This window comes from Brassica rapa, chromosome A09 (genome assembly GCF_000309985.2).
Source record: "Brassica rapa cultivar Chiifu-401-42 chromosome A09, CAAS_Brap_v3.01, whole genome shotgun sequence".
Taxonomy (NCBI): domain Eukaryota; kingdom Viridiplantae; phylum Streptophyta; class Magnoliopsida; order Brassicales; family Brassicaceae; genus Brassica; species Brassica rapa.
The window spans coordinates 17,006,864-17,031,824 of record NC_024803.2 but is presented as its reverse complement, the minus strand read 5'-3'; the positions used below and the strand labels follow the sequence as shown (position 1 = coordinate 17,031,824).

General features: G+C 36.8%; 2 protein-coding genes and 1 pseudogene across 3 annotated transcripts; 1 reads left to right on the top strand and 2 right to left on the bottom strand.

Moving 5' to 3' along the window:
* Positions 1 to 46: 46 nt before the first annotated feature.
* Positions 47 to 5,174, bottom strand: LOC103839936 (annotated as a pseudogene).
* LOC103839935 (putative F-box protein At3g16210) lies at positions 5,095 to 7,082 on the top strand. Its single transcript, XM_009116422.3, has one exon. It carries the CDS (start codon positions 5,699 to 5,701, stop codon positions 6,839 to 6,841), a length of 1,143 nt encoding a protein of 380 aa, XP_009114670.2. The 5' UTR covers positions 5,095 to 5,698; the 3' UTR covers positions 6,842 to 7,082.
* A 252-nt stretch (positions 7,083 to 7,334) lies between these two features.
* Positions 7,335 to 10,769, bottom strand: LOC103839792 (allantoinase). 2 transcript variants are annotated; one of them, XM_009116277.3, is made up of 15 exons: positions 10,519 to 10,769; positions 10,312 to 10,402; positions 9,852 to 9,975; positions 9,676 to 9,749; positions 9,501 to 9,577; positions 9,393 to 9,429; positions 9,199 to 9,284; positions 9,056 to 9,115; positions 8,822 to 8,961; positions 8,605 to 8,731; positions 8,381 to 8,536; positions 8,197 to 8,307; positions 7,974 to 8,084; positions 7,787 to 7,885; positions 7,335 to 7,677 (listed from the first exon to the last, which is right to left on the bottom strand). In XM_009116277.3, the coding sequence occupies exons 1-15, from the start codon at positions 10,609 to 10,611 to the stop codon at positions 7,549 to 7,551; spliced, it is 1,515 nt and encodes a 504-aa protein (XP_009114525.1). In that variant the 5' UTR covers positions 10,612 to 10,769; the 3' UTR covers positions 7,335 to 7,548. The 2 variants fall into 2 exon arrangements, with proteins under 2 accessions (XP_009114525.1, XP_009114526.1); XM_009116278.3 differs by having other exon boundaries at positions 10,312 to 10,399; positions 10,519 to 10,749.
* Positions 10,770 to 24,961: the final 14,192 nt, after the last annotated feature.

Here is a 24,961-nt window from a genome sequence, read left to right as displayed (position 1 = left end):
GTAAACATTATATCATGAATCACATCTTTTTTTATCTCAAGAACTGTTCTATGTTGTGTTAAGTTTTATTGTGTTTTTAATTTTTTTTATTAGTTATCTATTTTAGTGTTATTTTGTTTGGATTTTATATATATATATATATATATCATTATTGAGTTATAAGATTTTTAACTATTAAATTAGTTTGTATTTATAACTATGTTTTAAAAAGTTTAATCAATATATACATATTAAAATAAAAGTCATATCTTATTGTAAATATTTTGTATATGCATAAAACGAAATTTTGTCAAAAATTTATGGATTATTATGCAAAGTCATTTTTAACACTCTACTCAGAAAGCTAACGTCATCAGACATCACTCCAAATCCTCTCAACATCTTTGAACCAAGCTGTAAACTTGTCTGTGAACCAAAAACAAAACAGACTCACGACCTGGACGAAAATCTGATTAATCAAGATTCAAAAATGAGATTACCTCTGCTTTTTCAAGACTAGCATCTGTGGCTCCTGCTTTCTTTAGTTCAAGAAGATGCGGTAAGTCTGGTAACAAGAAGTTAAAACCACCCACAGTTTAGTTCCAAAGCTAACCATTGTTGCAACTTAATTAGTTGACAAAGGAAGAAGGAAGAGTAGTGAAATAACCGCAACGCAGGGAAAAGGCAAGACGGAGTGTTTGAACAGCTTTCAGTGGTTCTCTTCTTGCCTTTATACATTATCATTATAACTTGGTTCCTTGATTCCTGCCACAAAACACCTGCAGATTGCAAAACCGATGGCCGAGATCCATCTCCATACTATATTGGGAAACCTTGTTTCCTTGATTCCTGCCCCACAAAACCACAAACATATTCAAAAGAAGAGACTAAGCAGTTTATGATATGAAACCTCTGTTAAGCTGTTTCAGACCTTCACTACAGCAGGGTTTAGATCAAAACCAATATAAGGCCATTCCACGAGATTACTATCTACTCCTGCGACCAATGGCGTTGATAAGAAGTTCGCCAGCACCAGCAAACTCATATGAAGCCACTTAGCAAAACTTCACCTTTTATCAGTAAAGAAGAAATGGAAAATGATAACTTTTTTACCTGACCCATTTGTCCAAATCCAATGATGACAATGGATTCATTAAAGTTTACATCTTCATCTAGTTTCCGCAGACAATGTCAAAGGCAACGTGATGGATGCAACTTTTTTTTACATCTAAAATAAAATCAGCTGCCTTTCTTCCAAGTTGGTTAAGCGTAGGTGTTAACGCCATTGATAAAACAACTACTATAATGAGAAGCTTATTTAGCTCAAGTGGAAGCACTCCTAGCCTGCACATATTTGATTGTGACAATCATGATCACCTAACTAGAAAGGAAAAAGTTGAATCTCTTTGGAGGTGTTTGAATAAGGATAAAAAGACCTGTTGGCTAGAGAGAAGACAACGAATGCGAATTCTCCTCCCTGAGAAAGAAGGAAACCGATTCTTACGCTTTCTTGGAGTGTGAGTCCAACTCTGGGACCGAGTGCGGTTATTATCAGTGTTTTTATCACAATCAGACCAGCCAAGAGTGTGAGGACATTAGGCCATTCTCTAAACAGAACCTGCAAATATATATTTTAACCACATGAGCATGAACACTGAAACGTTTCAGCTGATAATCTTTATGTAACTTTACTTCCATGTCAACGGAAGTTCCTGTGGTTACAAAGACCAAACCAAGAAGCAAACCTCTAAATGGCCTGATATCAGCTTCTATTTGTGTCCTAAAATTTGTTTCCGCTAGAAGTGCTCCAGCAAGAAATGCTCCAAGCTTTATAGTAAGAAAATTGAGTTAGAACATCTGAGTTAGCTACATTTTGTATACAGAAGAGAAGTTAAAATCGAACCGTGTCGCTGAAACCAAGCTTTTGAGTGAGAAGTGAAGTCCCAGCAACTGTGAGAAGGCAAAGGGCCACAAAAGCTTCTGAGCTTCTGGTTTCTGCAACAACCTGAATATTGTTTTGGGCTTTAGTTTTAAACAATGCACCAAATAAAACATTGCCCTCTTCACCGTAAAATAAGACATGAAGAGAAGGTACCTCGAAGATTCTACCAAGAAAAAACTTTCCTCCAAGGGAGAGGAAGCCCAACCCACCAAGAGCCTTTGCGCTTTCTTTTGCAAGCATCGGCAATATGCTTTCCCCAACAAGATTCTTGCAGAGTTACAGATAATAAGATGTTAAGGTGAAATGGTCTAACTAAGCTAACACTGATAGAAGTTTAAAGCAGCTTAACCAAAGGTACATGGTTCTCCAACCAACACAGGAAGAACAAATAGTAAAGGTACAACAGCTATATCCTGCGAGCAAGGCAGGGAGTATAATAGCAAACGAAAGTGTTTGCGCAAGATTGTTGCATATATGTTTTTGGTGAATTTTCCACAGAAGGAGATTTTTTTTCCAAAATCCGAAATTTTGTATGGGATATAAGATAGAAGATATACTGGATAATCAGAACCTGTAGAAGAAGAATCCTAAGGTTGCTGAGCCAAATCTTGTAGGTAGCTCATGATACAGATATTCAAGTGGTGCGGGACACGTCATCAGCCACGTCAGAGGAGAGAGAGGACGTAAGAAGAAGTTTGTAACGATTTCAATTAAAAAGAGAGGGACGCTTTCATTTTCATTCATTCGAGTATTGTGAACATTTTCTTTTCTTTTCTTTTCTACTTTCCTGGAAAATCCAGTGATTGAGTCGCTAGTCTGATTAGTTGCTTAACATTGTATTTCTTGAATCGGTGTTTCCTGAACATTGGATTCTTCTTTCCTATTCATAAATACAAATACAAATTTACTCTATCAGCTCACCCTTCTCTGCTAGAAGCTGTTTCATTTTTTTGACCTGGACAAAGAATAGATCATATGAGGATATAACTCTGAACCAGCATAAAGGATCAGGAACCAAAGGTACTCTATATTTCCAAGAGCACCAAGTGAAAAGCCTTACCAAGTCAGGCCTTGAATGAAAGAGGAACTCGAGAATTCTTGTCCCTATGGCTCCATTTGGTGGGAGCTCAAACGCGGTGAAAGCAAGCGTGCATAACAAAACCTTCAAAACAGGGAAAATAATCAAAATAAAGGTAAACATTAAACCAAACAATGATCTACAAATTCTGATATAGAATTTTTAAAGTTAGGGGCTGTTTGTTTCACCATTTGCCATCTCTATTCAAATGATTCATTTGTATGATCTATTCAAATGATTCATTCAGATTTTTGTGATTGTTTGTTTGTCCATCCACATAGCTCATCTAGATGAATCATCTAAATGGATCTTATGTTCGTTTCTTTATTTTCATTTCCATTCAAATGAATTTAGTAAACAAATTACTAAAATATCCTTTACCAAAATACCATTGTGTTGATTTAATCATATGTTTGATATTAATTTTAACTATATTATATTAAATTATTTAGTTTAATATATTTACATTAGAATTATTTCAAAATTAATTAACGAGTTTTCTTTCTGCAGTTTGAGCGGGAAAACAAGATTTTTGGTTTTAGCGAAAAAACACATATTTTCTGTTTTGACGGAAAACAAGATTTTTCAGTTATGACGGGAAAACGAGATTTTTCAGTTTAGGCGGGAAAATACAAATTTTTGGTTTTGGCGAGAAAACATGTTTTTGCGGTTTTGGTGAGAAAATACGTTTTTGCGGTTTTGGAGGGAACCACGTTTTTGCGATTTTGACGGGAAAATGCATTTTTGCGATTTTGGCAAAAACGCGTTTTGGCGGGAAAACGCGTTTTTTGCGTTTTTGGAGGAAAACACGTTTTTGCGATTTTGGCGGGAAACTTGCTTTTGCGATTTTGGCGGGAAATGCGTTTTTGCGGTTTTGGCGGGAAAACGCGCTTTTTGCGTTTTTGGAGGAAAACACGCTTTTGCGATTTTGGCGGGAAAACGTGCGTTTGCAGTTTTGGCGGGAAAACGCGTTTTTGCGGTTTTGGCGAGAAAACGCGTTTTTGCGATTTTGGCGGGAAAACGCGTTTTTGCGGTTTTGGCGGGAAAACGCGTTTTTGCGGTTTTGGCGGGAAACCCGTTTTTGCGGTTTTGGGGAGAAAACGCGTCTTTTGCGATTTTGGCGGGAAAACGCGTTTTTGCGGTTTTGGCGGAAAAATGCGTTTTTGCGGTTTTGGCGAGAAAACGTGTTTTTGCGGTTTTGGCGGGAAAACGCGTTTTTGTGGTTTCAGCGGGAAAACACGTTTTTGGCGGGAACACATTTTACGTTTTTTCGCGGGAAAACGAAATTTTTCGGTTTTGACAGGAAAATACAAATTTTCGGTTTTGGCGAGAAAACACGTATTTTTGGTTTTGGCGGAAAAACACATTTTTTGGGTTTTGGAGGAAAAATACGTTTTTGTAATTTTGGCGGGAAAACACGGTTTGCGACTTTGGCGGGAAAACGTGTTTTTTGTGTTTTGGCAGAAAAATGTATTTTGGGGTGTTGGCGTGAAAACATTTTTTTGTGATTTTGGCATGAAAATATGTTTTCGGTTTTTGTGGGAAAACACGTTTTTGCAATTTTGACGGGAAAACATTTTTTTTGCAATTTTAGCGGGAAAATGCGTTTTGGGGTTTTGGCATGAAAAAATAGTTTTTAGCACGGGAAAAAATGTTTTTTTAGTTTTGTTAGTTTTCGTTTGTGACAAAAATGATATTATGTTTAGGTTTGTAATTTGTGAATTACATTAGGGACATAATATACATTATACCATTTTGAATGAACCATCTCCATTCAAATGATCCAAATTGGTTCAGCTGAATGGACTTTAAAATTAAGCCTAAATTTCCAAAAGTCATCCGGATGATCCATCTGAATGAGTTGCACTTTTAGTGCATAAACAAACAAAACTCTTATCTTCATCTAGATGGTCCATTCAGATGGAGAAACAAACAGGCCTTTACACGAAGGAATGTAAACGATTTAAGACAACTTGGGAACGTTTGTAAGGAGTAAGGAGGACCATACCTGAGATAATCCCATGCCAAAAGCAAATTTTGCGAGAGCTTTGAGACGTGCAAGTGAAAGCTCCAGTCCCATCTCAAAGAGCTGCGAGACAACAATCAAGGCAAGCCAAAACAATCAACTCAATGCATAAAGCTTCCTGTCAACAAAATGAACATTACTATCCCCATTCCGAAAGAACTTTATTATCCGTGAGATTTCTAATAAAACCAAATTGATTGAGCAATACACCAGCAAAGAAGAAACCAAGAATCTACCAAAACCCATCAAAAAAGAAAATACCGAGAGATGCAAGAGCAGTTGAATTAAGTGCATTATCAGGCACCAAACACATCGAGAGAGAGAAGGAAGGAAGGATCACATCGAACATTCGACAAACACACTACAATTAGAAATTAAAAAAAAAAAAAAGAGTCACGGTGAAGAGCAAAAAAAAAAAAAGGAAAAAAAAAGACGATTGGAAATTTATTTAAACTAAAAACGGTTCCATTAACAGATTTGGAAAATCTTATTCCTTAGGTTAGATTTGACAAACAGCTTGCCTATAAATAGAGAGAGAGAGCTTTTTCCGACATCAGTTTGAGACGCTTTTGTAAGACAGATAAAAAAAAAACAGATCTGAAGGTTAAGAGAGATTATTGGAATCTTCGCCCGCCAGAGGAGAGCTGCTCAATTCGATTGCTGTTGTTAAGGTATGTCATCTAGAAATCTGAAGATGAGGAGAAGAAGAGAGCTTCCGTTTGAATTAGTGGTGGAAATACTCACTAGGGTTCCTGTTAAGGATTTAATGCGGTTTAGATGTGTCTGCAAAAGTTGGCGATCTTTGTTCAAAGAAGAGAGGTTTTGTAGACAGCACATGACCCATGCCCCAACGAGGATCGTGTCCTTCCATTTTGAGGATACTCTACTACTTGGTCGATTTTCTGAAAGTGCCAAGCCTGAGATGATACTCGAAGAGGTTAACATAAACGTTGGAGATGACAGTAGGTTGCTTAACGATGCTACTGTAGTACTTGGTCACTGCCATGGACTCTTTTGCTTATATTTTGAAAATAACACTTTCGGTCTTTGGAACCCTTCATTGAGAGAATTAAGAACAATACACCCACCTTATCGCTACAACTGGTATGAGATGGGTTTTGGCTATGACCACTCAAGTCAAGATTATAAGATTGTGTTGGTTCTAAAAATGCAAGGCAGACGCAGCCGCTCCTCTCAAGCACTTGTGTTATCCTTAAAGTCAGGTGCGTCTCGGATGATTGATTGCCTGTGTTTGGAAAACTTTGACATGATCCACGATACAATTTCTGGAACCCTGGTTGGTGAAATTATCTTCTGGCAGCTATGTGATGATAATGTAAAAGTAACTGATAAGCTTTTGAGCTTTGATTTGGTGTCTGAGACATTCAACTTGTGCCCATGTCCGAGTAATTGTGGTAAAGGACTTCCTCAGGTTATAGCGGGATTGAGAGGAGGTGGTCTATGTACAGTAGGGGTTGACGACATGTCTGGTGGTTTAATCGTTTGGTCTGCCCAACATGATGCTGGTGGTGGTATCAAATCCTGGAGCAAGATTTGCAATCTCTCGCTTGGCATTCTTGAAATCTCAACTAGTTGTCGTATCGATGATAAGATCTGGCTATCCTCTGCGGTAACTTATGCAGGATTGCTATTAGCTCTTGTAAAATTTGGGAGAGAATCAAAATTGCTTTCCTACAACTTAGAGGAGAAAAGCTTGACAAATGTTGAGACTAGTTTGTCCCTCTCTACCTGTGAGTTTCTTGAGACGTATGTTGAAACGCTTGTCCCCGTCCCTATTCCTGAATGGAAGCTTTAAAGGTTATTCAGCCTCCTTTTACGTGGTTTTGTTTTTATCTATCTGCAGCAAGCAAGACACATCTCATCATTTGTTTGTTTGTTTTAGTTTTCTACTTCATTCGCTAATTTAGTTTCTGGAATTTTGTATTTTTATTTATGAAAAACGATTGAATGTTGAAATGCTTGCTTGTTGAAGCAGAATCCTGATTGAAGCTAAATAGAATGTTTAGCTACTGTTAAAGGTTGATCGATTGATTATAGTTTTTGGCATGGAAAGTGTTTTCTCTAAAGTACCTGATCTGAATCGGTGGTTCATATATAAATTGTTCTGTTTCTTCACAATCTCTTAGTCATGGTTGGATTCCTTTAATCCTGTCTTAAGCCTTTTTTTTTTTAACAATGATGACTTTGCCCTGTATAATGTTTATATGCTATATAACTTTTCCTTAAATGTCAGAACAATAATGTCTGCAAATATTGTAACCGCAAGAAAACAAAAAAAATTAGAGATCTAATGAGAATCAGTTATTTACATTATACAAAACCCAAGTCATTAGTTACAACAAATCTGTTGAGTCACTTTCATAAAAAGGGTAAAGTTTACAACAAGCTTCTCTGAGGCTATACTGCAACAATACCAACTGAATCAATCTTATACAAGAGACTTATTTATTTTTTCCATCGCGTATTTACATTTGTAACAAATGTGACAATCCATTTTCAGTCTCAAGTCGCGAGTAACAGAGATCCGCATGCATCAGAAGCATGCTTGCCTTCTCCAAACACCAAGTTTCCTCTTACAAACGTTGAAACCACTTTACCTGATAACTTCCTTCCTAAATAAGCTGAGATGCTCTGTTGTCAATACAAAAGAGCATACACAACATAACGAGATAAGACATTTGGGTTTAACCATATGCTCTAATTTATCATCTTTCTGGTTTTTAAAAAAGATTGAACATACAGGGTGTTTGAAGTGAATAGGATGGTCTTCATCGAGATTAAACTCCACTTCAGGTTCCCAGACGACAATATCGGCATGTTTCCCAACAGCAATAGCTCCCTGTAATTTAAAGACCACACAACCATGTTGCTCAACAAATACATAAATGCTGTGAATAATAGAGGATATTGAAGTTTGAGTTCAGCACCTTAGAGTGTAGTCCAGCGAGTTTGGAAGGCCTATCGCTCCACCAAGAAGCTACCTGCTCGAGAGTCACTCCATACTTTCTTCCGTATGACCATGTTACTGGTAGAACAAACTGCAGTTCGCTCCCCAGACAAAAAAATTCCATGAGTTTTCTTTTGAATTTGGTTATCTTCTTAATCATGTTCCAGTATTACAATCAATAGTTAAAGACTTGTGTGACAAACCTGTAAAGACGATATCCCACCCCATGCCTTCAAGAAATTACCATCACTCAAGAGTTTGAGTTCAGGCTTTGTTGGTGAATGATCAGAGCTCAGCATATCAATGTCTCCTTCCTAAACCCAAATCCAAAAAGTTTAAAAATCAAGAACTTGAGGTAAAATATATAATGGCTCAAGATTACTATACCATCATAGCTCCCCACAACTTCTCTCTATTCGCTGCATGGCGTATGGGAGGTGAGCATTTGAAACGAGTGTCGCCTTCTGGAATCTCTTCAGCTGAGAAAGCTAGGTAATGCGGGCATGTTTCAACGGTAACACTGTCTCCTTTGCCTTTCGCTTCCTTCGAAATATAACCAAATTTAAGAAAACCTAAGTGATAGTGCTTTAACTGCTTGAAGTCCTAAGTACCTTTATCAAATCCAAGGAAGAAGAGGCATCAGATAGATGAACAATATGAACATGTGCTCCTTCTGCAGAACCACCAATCCTTGTGTTCTCGGTAACCGATAACAAGTTTCTGATTGCTCCCTCCTCCCTAGTTGCTCGGATAAAGATTCGTTAACAGGAACAATGACCGATGTTTAAGAACTTTTATATAGAGCGAAAGAATGAAGCAGCGTCTCACCATGAAGTTGGCCTGGTTTTTAAGTAAGTCAGGTAAGAACGAGGATCATTATCGGTGGCATCATCAATCTCTGAATCCATTTCGACCTCTGCGTGTACAAGCAATGGGCGTTTGTATTTAGCTAATACAGAAAGACCTTCCTGCAGAAACAAACAATGGTGGATAGGATAAGATATAGTCAGCAATGTATTGTACTAGTTGTTCCTATATCATAGTTGACTCAAGAAACAAAACCTTTATGTGAGTGATGTTTGTCATGGGGAAATCGTTGATCCCTGAAGGACACATGAAGGACTGAACAAAGATTGAGAGAAGTCATGTTAGAGAGATAATAAGAAGCAATACGTTTGATAGGACACGTTAGACATGATACATACCTTGAGACCAAGCACTCCAGCATCTAAGAGAGACGAAAGAGCACTTGAGTTGAGTGCATTGTCAGGCACCAACCCTCCCCAGAAACCTGGACATACACACACACACACACAAAAAAAAAAAAAAGAAGAGATTTAGGAACTCAGCTTTTTTTCTTCTCTGTAATCAACAAATGTGGTAAGGATTGAGTGTTTACCAACATCAACAAGTATTCTCTTTTTCGCAGCTTCGATCTGTTAAAGCACAGACATTGAAACAATGATGTTGTATGCATAGAGTCAACCAACTAAAGAGGATTGCTTACCTTGAGTTTCAAAGTTTCAGGAGATACAGTTGAAGGGTCACTGTTTAAGGGCATGTCAATCAATGTGGTGATACCCCCTGCCGGATAAAAAGACAACATCAATAACTTGAAGAAAGTAAGAAAAGAGACAAAACAGGACACTCTTGCAACAAGAACCGTGTCAGTGTTTGATTACCAGCAGCAGCAGCCTTTGTTCCAGAAGGAAACCCTTCCCATTCACTTCTTCCAGGATCATCAAGATGAGCATGCCTTTACAATAACACAAGGAGAACAACAGGTGACGTAAAGCTCCAAGATTTTAGGACAAAAGAAAAGAAAACAGAAACTAGAAAGAATCAAAGATCAACTTACACATCAACAAGACCAGGCATGATGACAGCTTCTCCATAATCAATCACTTTCACTCGGCTCCTTTGCTCTTTATACCAATCTTCCTCTTTCACCACCGACACAATAACTCCTCCGTTCACTTCCACTGCAATCCGTAACGTTCACACAATTAATGGGATCCCCGACATTTAACTCAAAAGTATGTCGAAACTGGTGTTCTGTCTTCTCAAACAAGCCCCCTACAAGTCTCATAATCATCATGTCTGAAGCTTTGATTATTTTAAGGTTCTTAACCAACTTACCAGAAAAAGATTCCCTCAAGATGCTTTAAGACAATCTCGAAACACAACATGAACTCTAAAATAAAGGTATAGGTTTGTCTCCAATGTGTTCCTTTATAATAGAAGAATGTCTTGTTTTTTTCTCAAACCAACGACCTAATCCTAATCATAATCATGTGTGAAGATTGATCAACTCTCACCAGAGCCGGAGATGAGACCATCTGGTGTGAGGATGCGTTTGCTCGAGATCCAATAGTGATCATGAGGAAGAAGACTGCACTGCGTCTCCTTCTGTAAAAACAAACAAACAAACAAACAAACATAGGAATCAGTAGAAAACAGGAGAAAGAGACAAAGCCGCCATTTTGGACGGCTATCACGTGACAGAAACATAAAACAAAACAGACCTCGTAAGAGCGAGAAGCGAAGAAGACTGAGAGAAGAGAAGCGATGAGAGCGAGAAGAGGCAGTAATCTCCATTGAAGCAGCGACCTCTCCATCTTCTCTCTCTCTCTTCTTTGTGATGTGAGAGTAGTGAGGAGGGAGAAGAAGACTCTTATTGGTTGCAAGTTGGGCCCTCTATGATTATAAAAAGCCTTTTAAACCTTAAAGATTCCATCAAGATGCATTTATTGAACAATCCTGAGGACTCTTTAGTGACCGTTGGATTGTGGAAACGATTCTAGAGATGGACGGTTGTCGAAACGATGATGTCGAGCAAGTTGGAGATTCCGTCATGGCCTCACTTGCGGCACTCAAGTTGGATCCCACTCCTTCGCTTATCACATTATTTAATAACCCAGATGTGGACAACATATTTTTTGGAATATTGAGAACTAATCTTTTTGTTTGGAATTTAGTAAAACAAACCCTTGAAGGCCTTACCAAATTTGGTTCCCATTAAACCAAAGTAAAGAAGCATCGATCGGTTCCCATTAAACCAAAGTAGTGAAACCAAATTTGGTTCCCATTCAACAAACTGTATTTATAGCTAGCCGCCACATACCAAATTGTAACTTTATTGAAAAATAACCACAAATGTAATTTTAAGACACAAAAAGCCACATATATAATTGTGGCTATCTTATAGAAATTAATTAGAAAATTATATAATCAAACTAATCAATAAATACCAAAACAATAATTATCAAACTGAGTTTCTAATTTAAAAGATTAATAATATGGGCAATTGTCAATAATAGCACCTTTTGAAGTTTATGTCTCAAAAATAGCACTAGAAGGAGAAAGTCACAAAAATGACATTCATTAAAGGGTAAAATGTCCCTAATATCCTTGGTTTAAATTAAATAAACAAACAAAAAAAAATAAAAAAAAATAAAAAAATAATAAAAATAAAAAATAAAAAATAAATTTTATAGTTTCAGATTATATGTTTTTAGATTCGAAATTTTTATAATTTTTTTAAAAAAAAGTTTTTGAATTTTTTTTTATTTTTTTTTCAAATTTTCTTTTTATAGTTTAAAAATAATTTTTGAAACTGTTTTAAAATTTTTTATTTTTTATTTTAGTATTTATTTTTTATAAAATTTTAAACCCTAATTCCAAAACCCCACCCCCTTAACTCTAAACCCTAAGGTTTGGATTAATTAACCCAAGGGGTATAAGTGTATATTTACCTCTTTAATGAAACCTATTTTTGTGACTTTGAGCCTTGAGTGCTACTTTGGGAACAAAAACTTGCACTACAAGAAAACAGCGGTATACTGAGGGAAAAAATCGTCGGTATATCGTCGGAATAACGCTATTCCGAGGACATACCGACGAAACAAGTCGTCGGAAATATTTCCTCGGAAAATCATATTTCCTCGGAATTCCGTCGGAAATATCCGACGGAATTCCGAGGAAACAAAATTCCGAGGAAACTCCGAGGACACAGAGTTCGTCGGAAGGTTCCTCGGAATATACCGAGGGACGTCTTCCTCGGAATATACCGAGGGACGTCTTCCTCGGAATATTTCGATGGAATTCCGATGGCCCAATCCTCGGAAGTTTCGACGAAATATTCCTCGGAATGTATATCGGAAAATTCCGAGGATCTGCTTTCCCTCGGAATTTCGAAAAAAATTAATTTTTAAAAAAAATTATTTTTATTTTTAAAAATTTTAAAATTTAAATTCGAAAATTTAAAATTAAAATTAAAATTGAATAAAACATAAAACATTAAAACATAGTAGATAATATTCAAAGTTAAATAAAATATTCAGAGTTTTTGGTAAAAAAAAAAACTACTGGTCTGGAATGTTCGGGAACACCTCGTTCGGGTACATCCTCTTCATCATCTCCATCATCTGCTCGTTCAGCCTCTTCTGGGTCTCATAGCCCGCCTGTTGAGCTGCCATCTGGGTCTCCAACGCAGATATCCGATCATCCTTGTCCTTCAGCTGAGCCGTAAGAACTTCTGGATCAACATATGCCGGTGGTGCAGAAGAAGGAGCAGCCGACCGGGAGCGACGACCCAAACCGACCAAACGTCCCTTTTTCTTTGGAACCGACTGAAATATAAATAACCAAATTTAGATAATATAAATTGATGATAAAATAAAAATCAAGAAATAATTAAATTGAACTTTAAAAAAAAAAAACTTACCGATTCAACGATTTCGTTGATTCGAACCCGGGACAAGTTGGTCGAGGCCGTCGAATCGTCATCATCGGTTTGAAGCTGAGACACTTCGTCATACACCTGAGTTTGGACCAGGTCAACCACGTCCCTCACAAGACCATCATCAATCTGGCCGGTCTTCTTGTTGGTATACGCCCTTTTCATAAGGGCGAGATCATCAACCGGGTCGCCCTCATTTTCTTCCGCCTTGAAAAAAATAAATTAAACAAACATTAGAAATATTGAAAAAATGTATAAAAAATAAAATTCTGAAACTTAAATAATTGAAGAAAAAGCGGTTGAACTTACCATGCGATCCGCCAGAGTGGCAATAGATTGAGCACCCAAGTTATGCTTGTAGATGCCCTTTCCTTTACGGTCGCTCCTGCTGTTGTTGGAGTTGGTGGAAGAAGTTTCTTTCGTCTCTTCTTTATCCCAATGCGCACACAACTCCTTCCAGACCGTGTCGTTCATCGACTTTGGGACCTTTTAATTTAAAAAAAAAAGTTTAATAATTTAAAAAATAGTTTAATAAATTAAAATTTGTTAATAAATTAAAAACTACCTTGTTTACTTCCCACTTCCTCTTCCACTCGTACATCTGCTTCCCATAGTTGACCATAACTTTATGGACAAAATGATGATAGATAGAGAGCGTATCATCGGAATTCCAGTTGAATTCTTGCTGAAATAGTTTAAAAATAGTTTTTAAGCACAAAAATATAAATAGTTTAATAATTACAAAAAAAAGTTTTAATAAATAAAAACTAGTTTAATAAATATAGAAAATAGTTTAATAATTACAAAAATAAGTTTTAATAAATAAAAAATAGTTTAATAATTAAAAAAATAGTTTAATAATTAAAAAAATAGTTTTAATAATATTTAAAATGTCTAATAAATATAGAAAATAGTTTAATAATTACAAAAAATAGTTTTAATAATATTTTAAATGTCTAATAAATATAGAAAATAGTTTAATAATTACAAAATATAGTTTTAATAAATAAAAAATATAAGTTAAAAATTTGAATACTTACCGCAAACTGACGAAACCACAGATGCTGCTTCTCCAGAGGGAAGTGAGTGAAAGTCGGATGTCCCCTGTCGAGGGCCGAGTACATCATACGGTTGATCCATGCGCTGATCCCGTTCCCGGATCGGTTGAACCTAATAAAAAAACAAATTATTAATAAAAAAACAGTTTAAATAAAAAATAGTTAAAAAAATAAAAGTTAAATTACCATGTTTGACCATGTCCATGTGGATACTCAGTGAGATAGGGAAGATGGTCACGACCGGGCTGTCGAACCAACTCCGCAACACTCATCACTCCCGGAGGACCCGGAGGAGCAGGAGCGGGTGCAGCAGCGGGAGCGGGAGCAGCAGGAGCGAGTAATGGAGAGGGAGATGTATGGTATGAGCTGTGGGGCGAAACGGAATCCTGAACATGGCTGGAAGAACCCCGAGACTGGCTCCCCATACCACCCCGGCTACGACGCTGGCGAGACCCGATCTGATCATCATTAGACCTGTAAATTAAAAAAAAAACATATTTAAAAATTAGTTCTAATAATTTTAATTAAAAAAAACATATTTAAAAATTAGTTCTAATAAAAAATAGTTAAAAAAAATAGTTTTTAATCACAAAAATATAAATAGTTTAATAATTAATAAAAAAAGTTTTAATAAATAAAAAATAGTTTAAAAATTTAAAAAATAGTTTAAATAAATCCCAAAAACAGTTAATAATTACGAAAAATAGTTTTAAAAATATTTAAAATGTTAAATAATTACAAAAAATAGTTTTCATAATATTAAAAATGTTTAATAAATATAGAAATTTATATTTTATATATAAAATACATAAAACGTTTTATAACCACAAAAAAATGATTTTAAATATAATATATATGATTTTTAATCTTAAAAAAAGTTTTATAGATTTTAAAAATGTTTAATAAATATATAAATGAATTTAAAATGCAAAAAATAGATTTTATATACAAAAAACGTTTTCAATATATATATATAATTACAAATTCGATTTTTATAACCACAAAACTAATAAAAACTAAAAAAAACAATCAAATCAAGTGAAATACATAATCAAACTCGATTTTACACAAATCTACCATTCACCCTAACAAAATCTATAAATCTCATTCCAAAATCATCAAATCTACTTAAAAACCATACAAATCTAACCTAAAAGAGTGGGATAGGGTTCTTACATGATTATGGGGGAGGATTAGGGGAGATTCGCCGGAAATCGCGAGAGAGAACGGTGGAGTCGCCGGAAATCGCGAGAGGGAGAGACTGTGCGGCGCGGAGAGAAAGAGAGAAATGGGGAAGAAGATCGGGCTCGCCCTAATATTATGAGGCGTCCGACGGAAACTATCCGTCGAAATTTCGTCGGAAATTTTTTATATTTCCGTCGGAATTCTTTGATTCAATTTTCCCGAAATATTTGGCGGCTTGGTTTACCCGGTTAAATGAAAATATTCCGAGGAACCATGATTCCTCGGAATACCCTCGGTAATTACCGAGGAAATTCTGAGGAACCATGGTTTGGGGTTTTAAAACATCGATTATTTTCGCCGTATTTCATTTCTTATACAATTATAATGCATACCATTGAGGATTCTTTGTATAGATGATCATAAACCATGAAATAACACAATTTCAAAAATAATTGTAAGTATTCCTTTTACCATTTATTAAAGTGTATAAGTGTTTCTCTTATGTTGTGTGGTTTTCGTTCATGCAATCGTAAAAGTGTGTTATTGGATAAAACACCAAAGTTCCTAGTTCCAAACATCATAATCTGGTTAAGACACTTAATGAAGGTTATATACGTGTTATTCAATCCGTAAAACGTTGTTTTCGATTTAAAACCCCAAGTTCTTCGGAATTTCCTCGGAATTTCCGAGGGAATTCCGAGGAAATCTTTATGTTCGTCGGCATTTCCTCGGAAAATTCCGAGGAGATTCCGAGGAAAAAGAATCTATAATCAAATCTCCAAGTTCCTCGGAATTTCCTCGGAATTTTCCGAGGAAATGCCGACGAACATAAAGATTTCCTCGGAATTCCCTCGGAAAATTCCGAGGAAATTCCGAGGAACTTGGGGTTTTAAATCGAGAAGATCTATTCCGAGGAAATTCCGAGGAAAACCTATCTGTCCTCGGAATTTCCTCGGTATTTATATTTAAAAAAAAAATTAAAAAAAAGTCGACGCTAGTTTGTTTCCGAGTCGTCATCACCAGATGAATCTGAATCTGGATCTTGGTGAAACTCTCCAATCACTGGTTCATCCTCTACGTGAACGGCGGCTTCCTCTCCGAAGTCGGTTAAATCGACTACAAGGACAACTCCACCTAAATCTTCTGCTGCACTTAAGTTGCTGGATGTGCTTGGTTGTAGTGGGTCTTCCAGCTCAGAACTTCCCTGAACTCGGCCTCTCGGGTTGAGTCTTGTAACAGTAACCCATGGATCATCTCTGTTCCTTACCCGGGGGTACTTGATATAACAAACCTGATCGGCCTGAGAAGCAAGAATGAAAGGATCATAATATTGCAGCTTCCGTCTTGAATTTACTGATGTAACACCAAATGCATCTGTTCTCACACCTCGATCTGGAGTGTTGTCGTACCAATCACAATAGAAAACAGTACAGCGCAATCCAACCATGCCCAAATACTTGATTTCCAAAATCTCATTTATGTGTCCGTAGTATACATCATCTCCTGATGCAGAACAAACACCAGCATCGTAAGTCGTACTCGAACGTCTCCTCTTCTGAGTTGTGAATGCATATCCTCGAGTACAAAATCTCGGATATGACTTCACAACAAAGTTTGGTCCAACGACCATCTCGCGTATCCAATCGTCAAATGTTTCACCTCTGGCCAAACCATCACTCACATAAGTAAACATCCATCCACCAAATTCTCTCTGCTTCATTTCTTCTAATTCGTCCTCTGTGGCGTATCTATATTCTAACCGCTTTTCTGCCATGAAAATCCTTTCATATTGAAGAACATCTTCGCAGTTGGTGAGTAAATATGTTTGCAAATGATTGCGCTCCTGATCAGTAAGCCGACGGTCCTTTGGTTTTCCGATAAGTCGTCCAACGTCTGTGAAAATGTCTGGAACCTTCCAATGATATGTTGCCCGTTCGCCTCTATCATCATGCCGAGCAGGTCTTCTGTTTTTGGTCTGAACTTCTGCTGGAAAGTAGTACTCGGTAAAGTTTGAAGTTTCTTCATTGATCATCTGTGCGACTATAGACCCTTCCACCCTACTTAAATTTTTCACCATCTTCTTCAAATGAAACATATACCGCTCATACAGATACATCCATCTATACTGCACAGGACCACCAAGTTCCAATTCTCTTACCAGGTGAATAACAAGATGCTCCATAACATCAAAAAATGAGGGAGGAAATATCTTCTCAAGGTTGCACTGAATCACAGCTATGTTAGTCTTCAAATTTTCAATACCTTCAAGAGTCACTGATCTTGTGCATAAATCGCAGAAGAAACCACTTATCCCTGCAATTGCTTCATGAACATTTCGTGGTAATAGTTCCTTGAAGGCAAACGGAAGGAGGCACTGCATCATTACATGCCAATCATGGCTTTTCAAGCCAGTAAACTTTCTTTCCTTTCTGTCGATACAGTTACGCAAATTAGATGCGTAACCGTCTGGAAATTCCACATCTTTTGAAATCCAATCAAAGAACGCATCCTTTCCCGCTGCATCAAGTCGGTATATGGGAAAAGGAGCCCTACCACTCTCATCAACATGAAGTTCTGAACGATCACATATATCGACTAAATCCAGTCTTGACTTCAAATTATCCTTTGTTTTACCTTGAACATTAAGGATCGTGTTCATGAGATTGTCAAAAAAGTTCTTCTCAATATGCATGACATCTAAATTATGCCTTAGTAGATGATCCTCCCAGTATGGCAGATCCCAAAAAATACTTTTTTGTGCCAGTTATGTAGGTTTCCAACACCATCTACCGGAAAATGCTCATGTCCACCGACGTCTGGCGTCCTTTCTGCACCAAAATCTCTAAGTTGTGTCTTCAAATCTTTCCCACGAATTTCCGGAGGTGGACTGTCAAACACCCTTTTGTTCTTCGTAAACAAATTCCTACTTCTACGATATGGATGATCTGGTGGTAGAAATCTCCTGTGACAGTCAAACCAACACGTTTTCCTTCCGTGTTTTAGTTGGAAAGCATCAGTGTTATCTTGACAATATGGACATGATAGCCTTCCATGCGTTGTCCATCCAGATAACATACCATATGCTGGAAAATCACTTATTGTCCACATTAGTACTGCCCGCATTTGAAAGTTTTCTTTATACGAAACATCGTATGTTTCAGCACCTTGAGCCCATAGTTGTTGCAACTCATATATTAGTGGCTGAAGAAACACATCAAGTGATCTCTTAGGATGCTCTGGTCCGGGAACGAGAATCGAGAGAAACAAAAACTCTCGTCGCAAGCACAAGTTTGGGGGTAGGTTGTATGGTGTAAGAATGACTGGCCATAGAGAATACTGTCTTCCACTCTTGCCAAACGGGCTGAAACCATCAGTACATAATCCAAGGTAGATATTTCTTCTCTCATACGCAAAGTCGGGATACTTTGATTGGAAATGCTTCCACGCTTTTGCATCTGAAGGATGTCTGATCTCACCATCTGTTGAGTGCTCCGCATGCCATCTCATTGGTTGCGCTGTGCGTTCAGACAGATACAGCCTCTGCAACCTTTCCGTCAAAAGCAAATACCACATCCTTTTATATGGTAATGGAACTCTTCCACTCGTATCTTTATAACGAGGCTTCCCACAAAATTTGCATGAAACCCGCTGTTCATCCGCCCTCCACTAAATCATGCAGTTGTCTCTACATACATCTATTACCTGATACGATAAACCAAGACCAGCTACGAGTTTCTGAACCTCGTAGTATGAGCCAGGAGCTACATTATCTTCGGGTAGAATACCTTTTACATAATCAGCAATCGCATCCACACAGTCTTCAGCCAAATTATAATCCGTCTTAATGCCCATCAATCTTGTAGCAGATGATAAAGCTGAATGACCATCTCTGCAACCTTCGTACAATGGTTGCTTTCCAGCATCCAACATATCATAAAATCTCCTAGCTTCGGCATTGGGTAAATCTTCCCCTCTAAAATGATCATTTACCATCTGCTCAGTACCTACACCGTAATCTACATCCGTTCTAATTGGATCTTCTAATCTAACCGCTGGCTGAGGTTCGCTAGTACTACCATGTTCATAATCAGTTTCTCCATGATGATACCAAATTTTGTAACTTCGTGTAAACCCACTCAAATATAGATGAGTCCAAACATCTCATTGTTTAATAACTTTTTTATTTTTACAATTAGAGCAAGGACATCTTAACATACCTGTTTTTGCTTCCGGTTGTCGGTGAACTAACCCCATGAATTCGGTTATACCTTGTTGGTATTCTTCCGTAAGCAATCTCGTGTTCGGATCCAAATGAGGTCGATCGATCCAAGAACGAAAATAATTTGAAGAAGACATGTTTTTTATGAATCAAATTCGTGTGTAAAGAAAGTGAGAGGGAGGATGAAGATATGGAGTGAATGAAGAGGAAGAGGGGTGCTTGTATTTATAGTTGAAATCCTGCCGACGGTCCGAGGAAATTCCGACGGAATTCCGATGCAAACGGCTAGTTCGTCGGAATTTCCTCGGAATTTTTAAAATCCCCCAACGGCTCTCCAACGGCTCTCTAACGTCTATAATATTTCTTCGGAATTCATCGGTTTTTTCCGAGGAATACTAGTTTCCTCGGTATTCCGTCGGAATATTCCGACGAGATGAATTTTCCTTGGAATTCCGTCGGAATATTCCGAGGAAATTCCGAGGAAGCCAAATTTTGTGTTTCCTCGGAATTGCCTCGGAAATTCCTCGATATATTCCGAGGAATTCATTTTCCGTCGGAACGTCCGTGAGAATACCGCTGTTTTCTTGTAGTGTTGGTTTGGTGCTATCCTAGTCTTTTTCTCTAATAATATAGTATTTTGTAATAGACAACATGAGTCTCTAAATAAACAATTTGTAAGATACAATATTACTCCTCAAAATCTCTTTTCATGTTCCATGTTCTACTCACTGGTGCTCTCGAAGTTGTAGCTGAACTATCTCGAATCCAAGCAATCCCAAAGCAACTGAGTTCAAACTGTTTCTCTGCAAATTATTAGATAAAACAACACATGATTAGGGGCCAAACAAGGATAATCATTAAGAGAAACAACAGGCCATGTGATGTGACCATGCACATTAATTAGTCTAGCTGCATATTTATGGTTAGTCAGATCGAAGGAGTTTACTCACTTCGTAGTGATGAGGAGATTACAGCTCTATCAGGTAAAGAATGATAGTACAACACGAAATGATGCTATACTACTCGACGAACGATCACCTTGACTTATATAACCTGATACATATGGGCCTCACCATTCGTTTGGCCCATCCGCTTAAGTTATTCTGTGAAAACCATTCGGGCCCAACACAGAATACCCAGCCGTGTTGCTGTTGAAAAGCAAGCCCAATTAACTCCACCTTCGGCCTTCAGACAGAACACCCGACTTTTGAGCGATCACTTCCACACTTTGGTCTGTGTTTACAACTGATTAAAGTACTTGTCATTATAGTTAATACCAGTCGAAGAAGAAGGTGGTGGCTCTAAGGAAATGACTGTTCCTATTTCTGGTGATAGAACGCAAATTGATAAAGCTACCGCGTTGCTAAAGGAAGCCATGGATCAGGTCTGTTGTTTCTCTTATTGCTGTCTTTTTAGTGAACGGTTTACGCTGTAACTAAACTTATATAGCATTGTTAGAATATAACCAAGAAAAAAAACTTGAAGCAATACTAAAATAAATCAACATCTTGCCACGTTTTTGAAGCTCACTATTTTTTTTTTTTTTTTTTGTAATGGTCTTCATTTTGTTCAACAGGTTTTGAAGTTGGATGTGACAGATTCAAACACAAAATCTGATAGATCAAAATCTTTGATTACTGACTGATGCAGCTTGTGCCCAAAGCTTTCGTAGACCAAAACTGTAAACGTTTGACAAAAAAAAAGCTGTCGGTAGTTTTGATGAACGAGGAAGGAGCAGCATGCCATGCGAGACTTCTGTTGACGCACACTGGGTGTTTCATACTTTCTGGCTGGACGGAATTTTGCACCAGAAACAAGTTGCAAATTTAGCATGGAAAGAACCTACGTTTCAGTTATGCACCCGCAGAAAAAAAAAGGAGGAGTTAAGTAGCCGGTTTGCGAAGATAACTCCTTCACTGTATAGCTTTGAAAAGGGTAGACAGGTGAGATGGCTTTTCGACGCCTCTCTCTTCAGTTTCTTCAAATCATTCAAGTTACTAATTAATTTATGAATCTTTTGCAGCAACTACCAGACACCTTCACGAAAGTGAATAAACTCGAGCCCGGGGAGATAATTCTACTGGCTAAAGATGGAGTTACCTATACGATGATGCTTAAACTAAAAAAGAACGGTGGATCTCGGTGCTACTTGCACATCAAAAGTCCTACATGGGAAAAATTCTGTCTCGCCAATGAAGTACGAGCTGAGGAGACTTTCATTTTGGAGTTGACCGAAAAGCGTGAGCTCAAGTTCTTCTCAAAGGTCCGTATGAACTTCAATCAACGTTTGATTGCTTACTTTGGACACACTACTTCAATACTCTTTTTTGCTCTTAATATTAAATTGACCTTTTCTGAACAGTATGATAACGAGACTGAACGCACTGGAAGTTTGAATGAGAAGGAACCTAATCTTGTTCAACAAGTGTTAACTTCTCAAAGACATCAAACGTCTGAGTTTCGCTCTGATTGTCCTGAGGAAGAACATGAACGTGAACATTCTGGTGAACAGACAACATAAGTCTCATATTTTATGCCTAACCTGTATACCTTCTACTAACTTATAGTTTATTTGAAATATGTTTCGATGTGAAGGGCATCCATCACCTCCTCCCCGTCCAAGGGTTGATAAGGACGTAGTGTTAACTACCAGGTAATAACTTTTCTATTGCATCACTTTGAATATTTCATTACTGTTGCCTACTGATGATAGAATTTGGACAGGAGGACTTGGGTTGAGGATCTTTTTAATTCTCTTCGTAAGAGAAAGAAGATGCCTTCGTCGAGATTTGAAAAAAGTCTAAGGAGGGTCAAATTTTCAGTGAGCCCTTGCTTAGCCGTAGCTTTACATTTGTTTTCCACGGTTCTAACTTATTTTGCATGTCTATGACTAACCGCAGGCTGCTCAGATGTTCTACCCCGTGTCATTGAAGAGGAGGAATGTGTAGCTTTAACGCCATATCCTACTGTGTCTGATGAAACTAGTCCAGAACCTACTCGACCAGCTGAAACTGGTGATGTCCAATACTCTCTAGGAAGAGAAGCAGCACAATATCCAAGATATCCACATTCGAGAACTGACATCACCACTCAGCCTGGGGTTCTGGAGGCAGAAGAATCTTATACAACACCATTTGCCTGTCAGATACAGCAACTTCATTTCCTAGAGAGCAGTGGCAATACCTCAACAGCTAGTCAAGATTCTTCGAAAGGGAGAACAAGGTAAGATTCCAAAATCTATGTAGCCTCCATTTTCTCTACTAACATGTTACACATTCATTAAAACATTGTAGAGCCAAGTATCTTAAAGAACGTTTTGTGAGTACTCCCACATCAGCTGGTCAAGGTGCAGTATCAGATCAGGATGAATGCTCTCTACCATCTCCGTTGGTTGGAACTAATCAGGCTGACCTATCATCAGCAAACACTGAAGGCCAAAATATTGCAGCAGAAACTGGTCGGTTTTACTTCCCTTTGTGCATTTCAGTATAAGTTTAAAATCTGATAATGCCCCTTGGCCATGAAGGTTTTGTGGAGTCTTCAGCAGGTGTAGCAGCTCCGGGACAGAGTGCCACTCAACCTGTTCCCCCTGTGTTCAGTGATCCATTTCCGCGTAAACTGGAGATGCTGCAAAGACAATCAGATATCAGAAAGAACTATGTAGAAGCGGTTAGTTGTTGTCAATAAAATACCCCCGGTTACCTCTACTTCGCTGACTCTTAAATTGTTTGTGAGCAGAAATCACTCTTGAAAGCTGAATTCCAGAGGAGGAGTGCTGAACTAAATGAACAATTCAAAAGAAAGCATGATGACGTAGAAGCCGAGTATACAGCCAAGAACTCCGACCATACATCATCTTTACGTATGTTCAGTAACCTTCAGCTTGAACTTGACAAGAGTCAAAGACAGTCAGAGATCGAAAAGAACTATGAAGAAGAGGTTAGTTGTTGTTAATATATAATACCCCGTTACCTTCCCCAGTGTTGACTGACTCTTAAAATTGTTTGTGAACAGAATTCACTCTTGACAGCTGAACTCAAGAGGAGGAGGGCTGAAGTATATGAAGAGTTCAAAAGAAAGCATGATGACATAGAAGCCGAGTATACATCATCTTATCCATCTTCAGCACACTGCCCAATGCCTCAGCCAAGATAGCCTTTCATCTCTAACACAACTCCCATCATTATCAGCTTCTCCTGTAATTGCAAGTAATGTAGCTGTCAATGTAAGACACTGATGAGTTAGTGGTGATGACTTCGTAAATGTACTATGCGCTCTGTTTGTTTCACTGTTTGCTTCTTTGGTTACTCATGTTTTTTGCTTTAATCCTAGGATATCTTCTTTCTGTTTGTTTTTTTTTCTCTTCCCGGGTAGTATCTATCACCAAGCCATATTTATAACTCGCAAGTGTTTCCACATACCAGTGCTGAAAAAATCCCAGAAGCATAATCTTCAAAATTCGTTGAGAAGCTTCACGTAAGAGCATCTCCAAAAAAATTTTATTATAGAGTTTGCAAAATTCTATATTTGAAGTTTCAAAGTGCTATTCTCCAAAAGCAAAACTTCAAATCTAACTTCAAAATTATTTGTAATTTACACTACGGTTTTTATATTTATCATAATTAATATAATTCATAAAAAATTATAAATAACTAGCACATATATATACAAATATTCTAGTAATATTAATTAATAAAAATATTAAAAATATAAAATTATAAATAAAAATACATAATTAAATATTAAACTACAAGCAAAATACCACATTATTACATAAAATCATTTTCTTAATGCTCCATTTTCGGTTACACAAAATTTGTTTTGACAATATTTTAGAAGTTCCGGAGCAAATTTACTAATCAATTAGTATTGTTGTAATATTTAATTTTGTGTAATAATTATGTCTTCATGTATCTTTAAAAGAAAACCCTGGTATATTTTTTTAAAAATATTATGTATAAAATTTAAATTTATAAAAAATAAATTTGAAATATTTAAGATATACAAAAGTTTTAAAAACTAAAAAGATGAATGAGAAAATATTTATGAATCATAGATGTATAATTAATTATAAGGACCAAAATGTAAATAAAACGATGAAACTTCAAATTTAGAGTTTTGATTAATGAAACTTCATAACCCTAAATTTGAAGTTTTGAAGTTCTTTTTCAGAGAGCAAAAACTCTATATTTGAAGTTATAGAGTTTATTTTGGAGATGCTCTAAGCATACTCCCATCTATTTAATTCGTCCCTTTTGAATTTATTCTGATTTATAATTATTAAAATTGGGTGGGTTTCATAAATTTAACCCGGGATTACGGGATTATTTAACAAATGGCTCGGGTTAGTTAAAAAATTGGTTTTTATTCCAAATCAGTTCGTTATAATGAGTACTAGATTTTAACCCGCACACCCGTGCGGGTAGCATTCCATTTATAAATATAAATTTTATATTATTTTATATATAATAATTTATGATAATATATTGCTGTTATTTTAAAAATAACTAAACAGATGATATATAGTTCTAAATATTAAAATTTATCATATGTTAACAATTTTATTTTTTGTAAAAATTATTACATAATATATGAATATTAATCATTTTAAAAGGTGAATGATATTTTAGTCACTTTAAATGGTGAATGATATTTTATTTATTTATCTTAATGAAAGTATTTTTTTCAAAATATGTTGGTTTACCAATTCAACATCATTTTAATATGTTTGCAAAAAAACATAATTTTAATATGTAATTCATTAA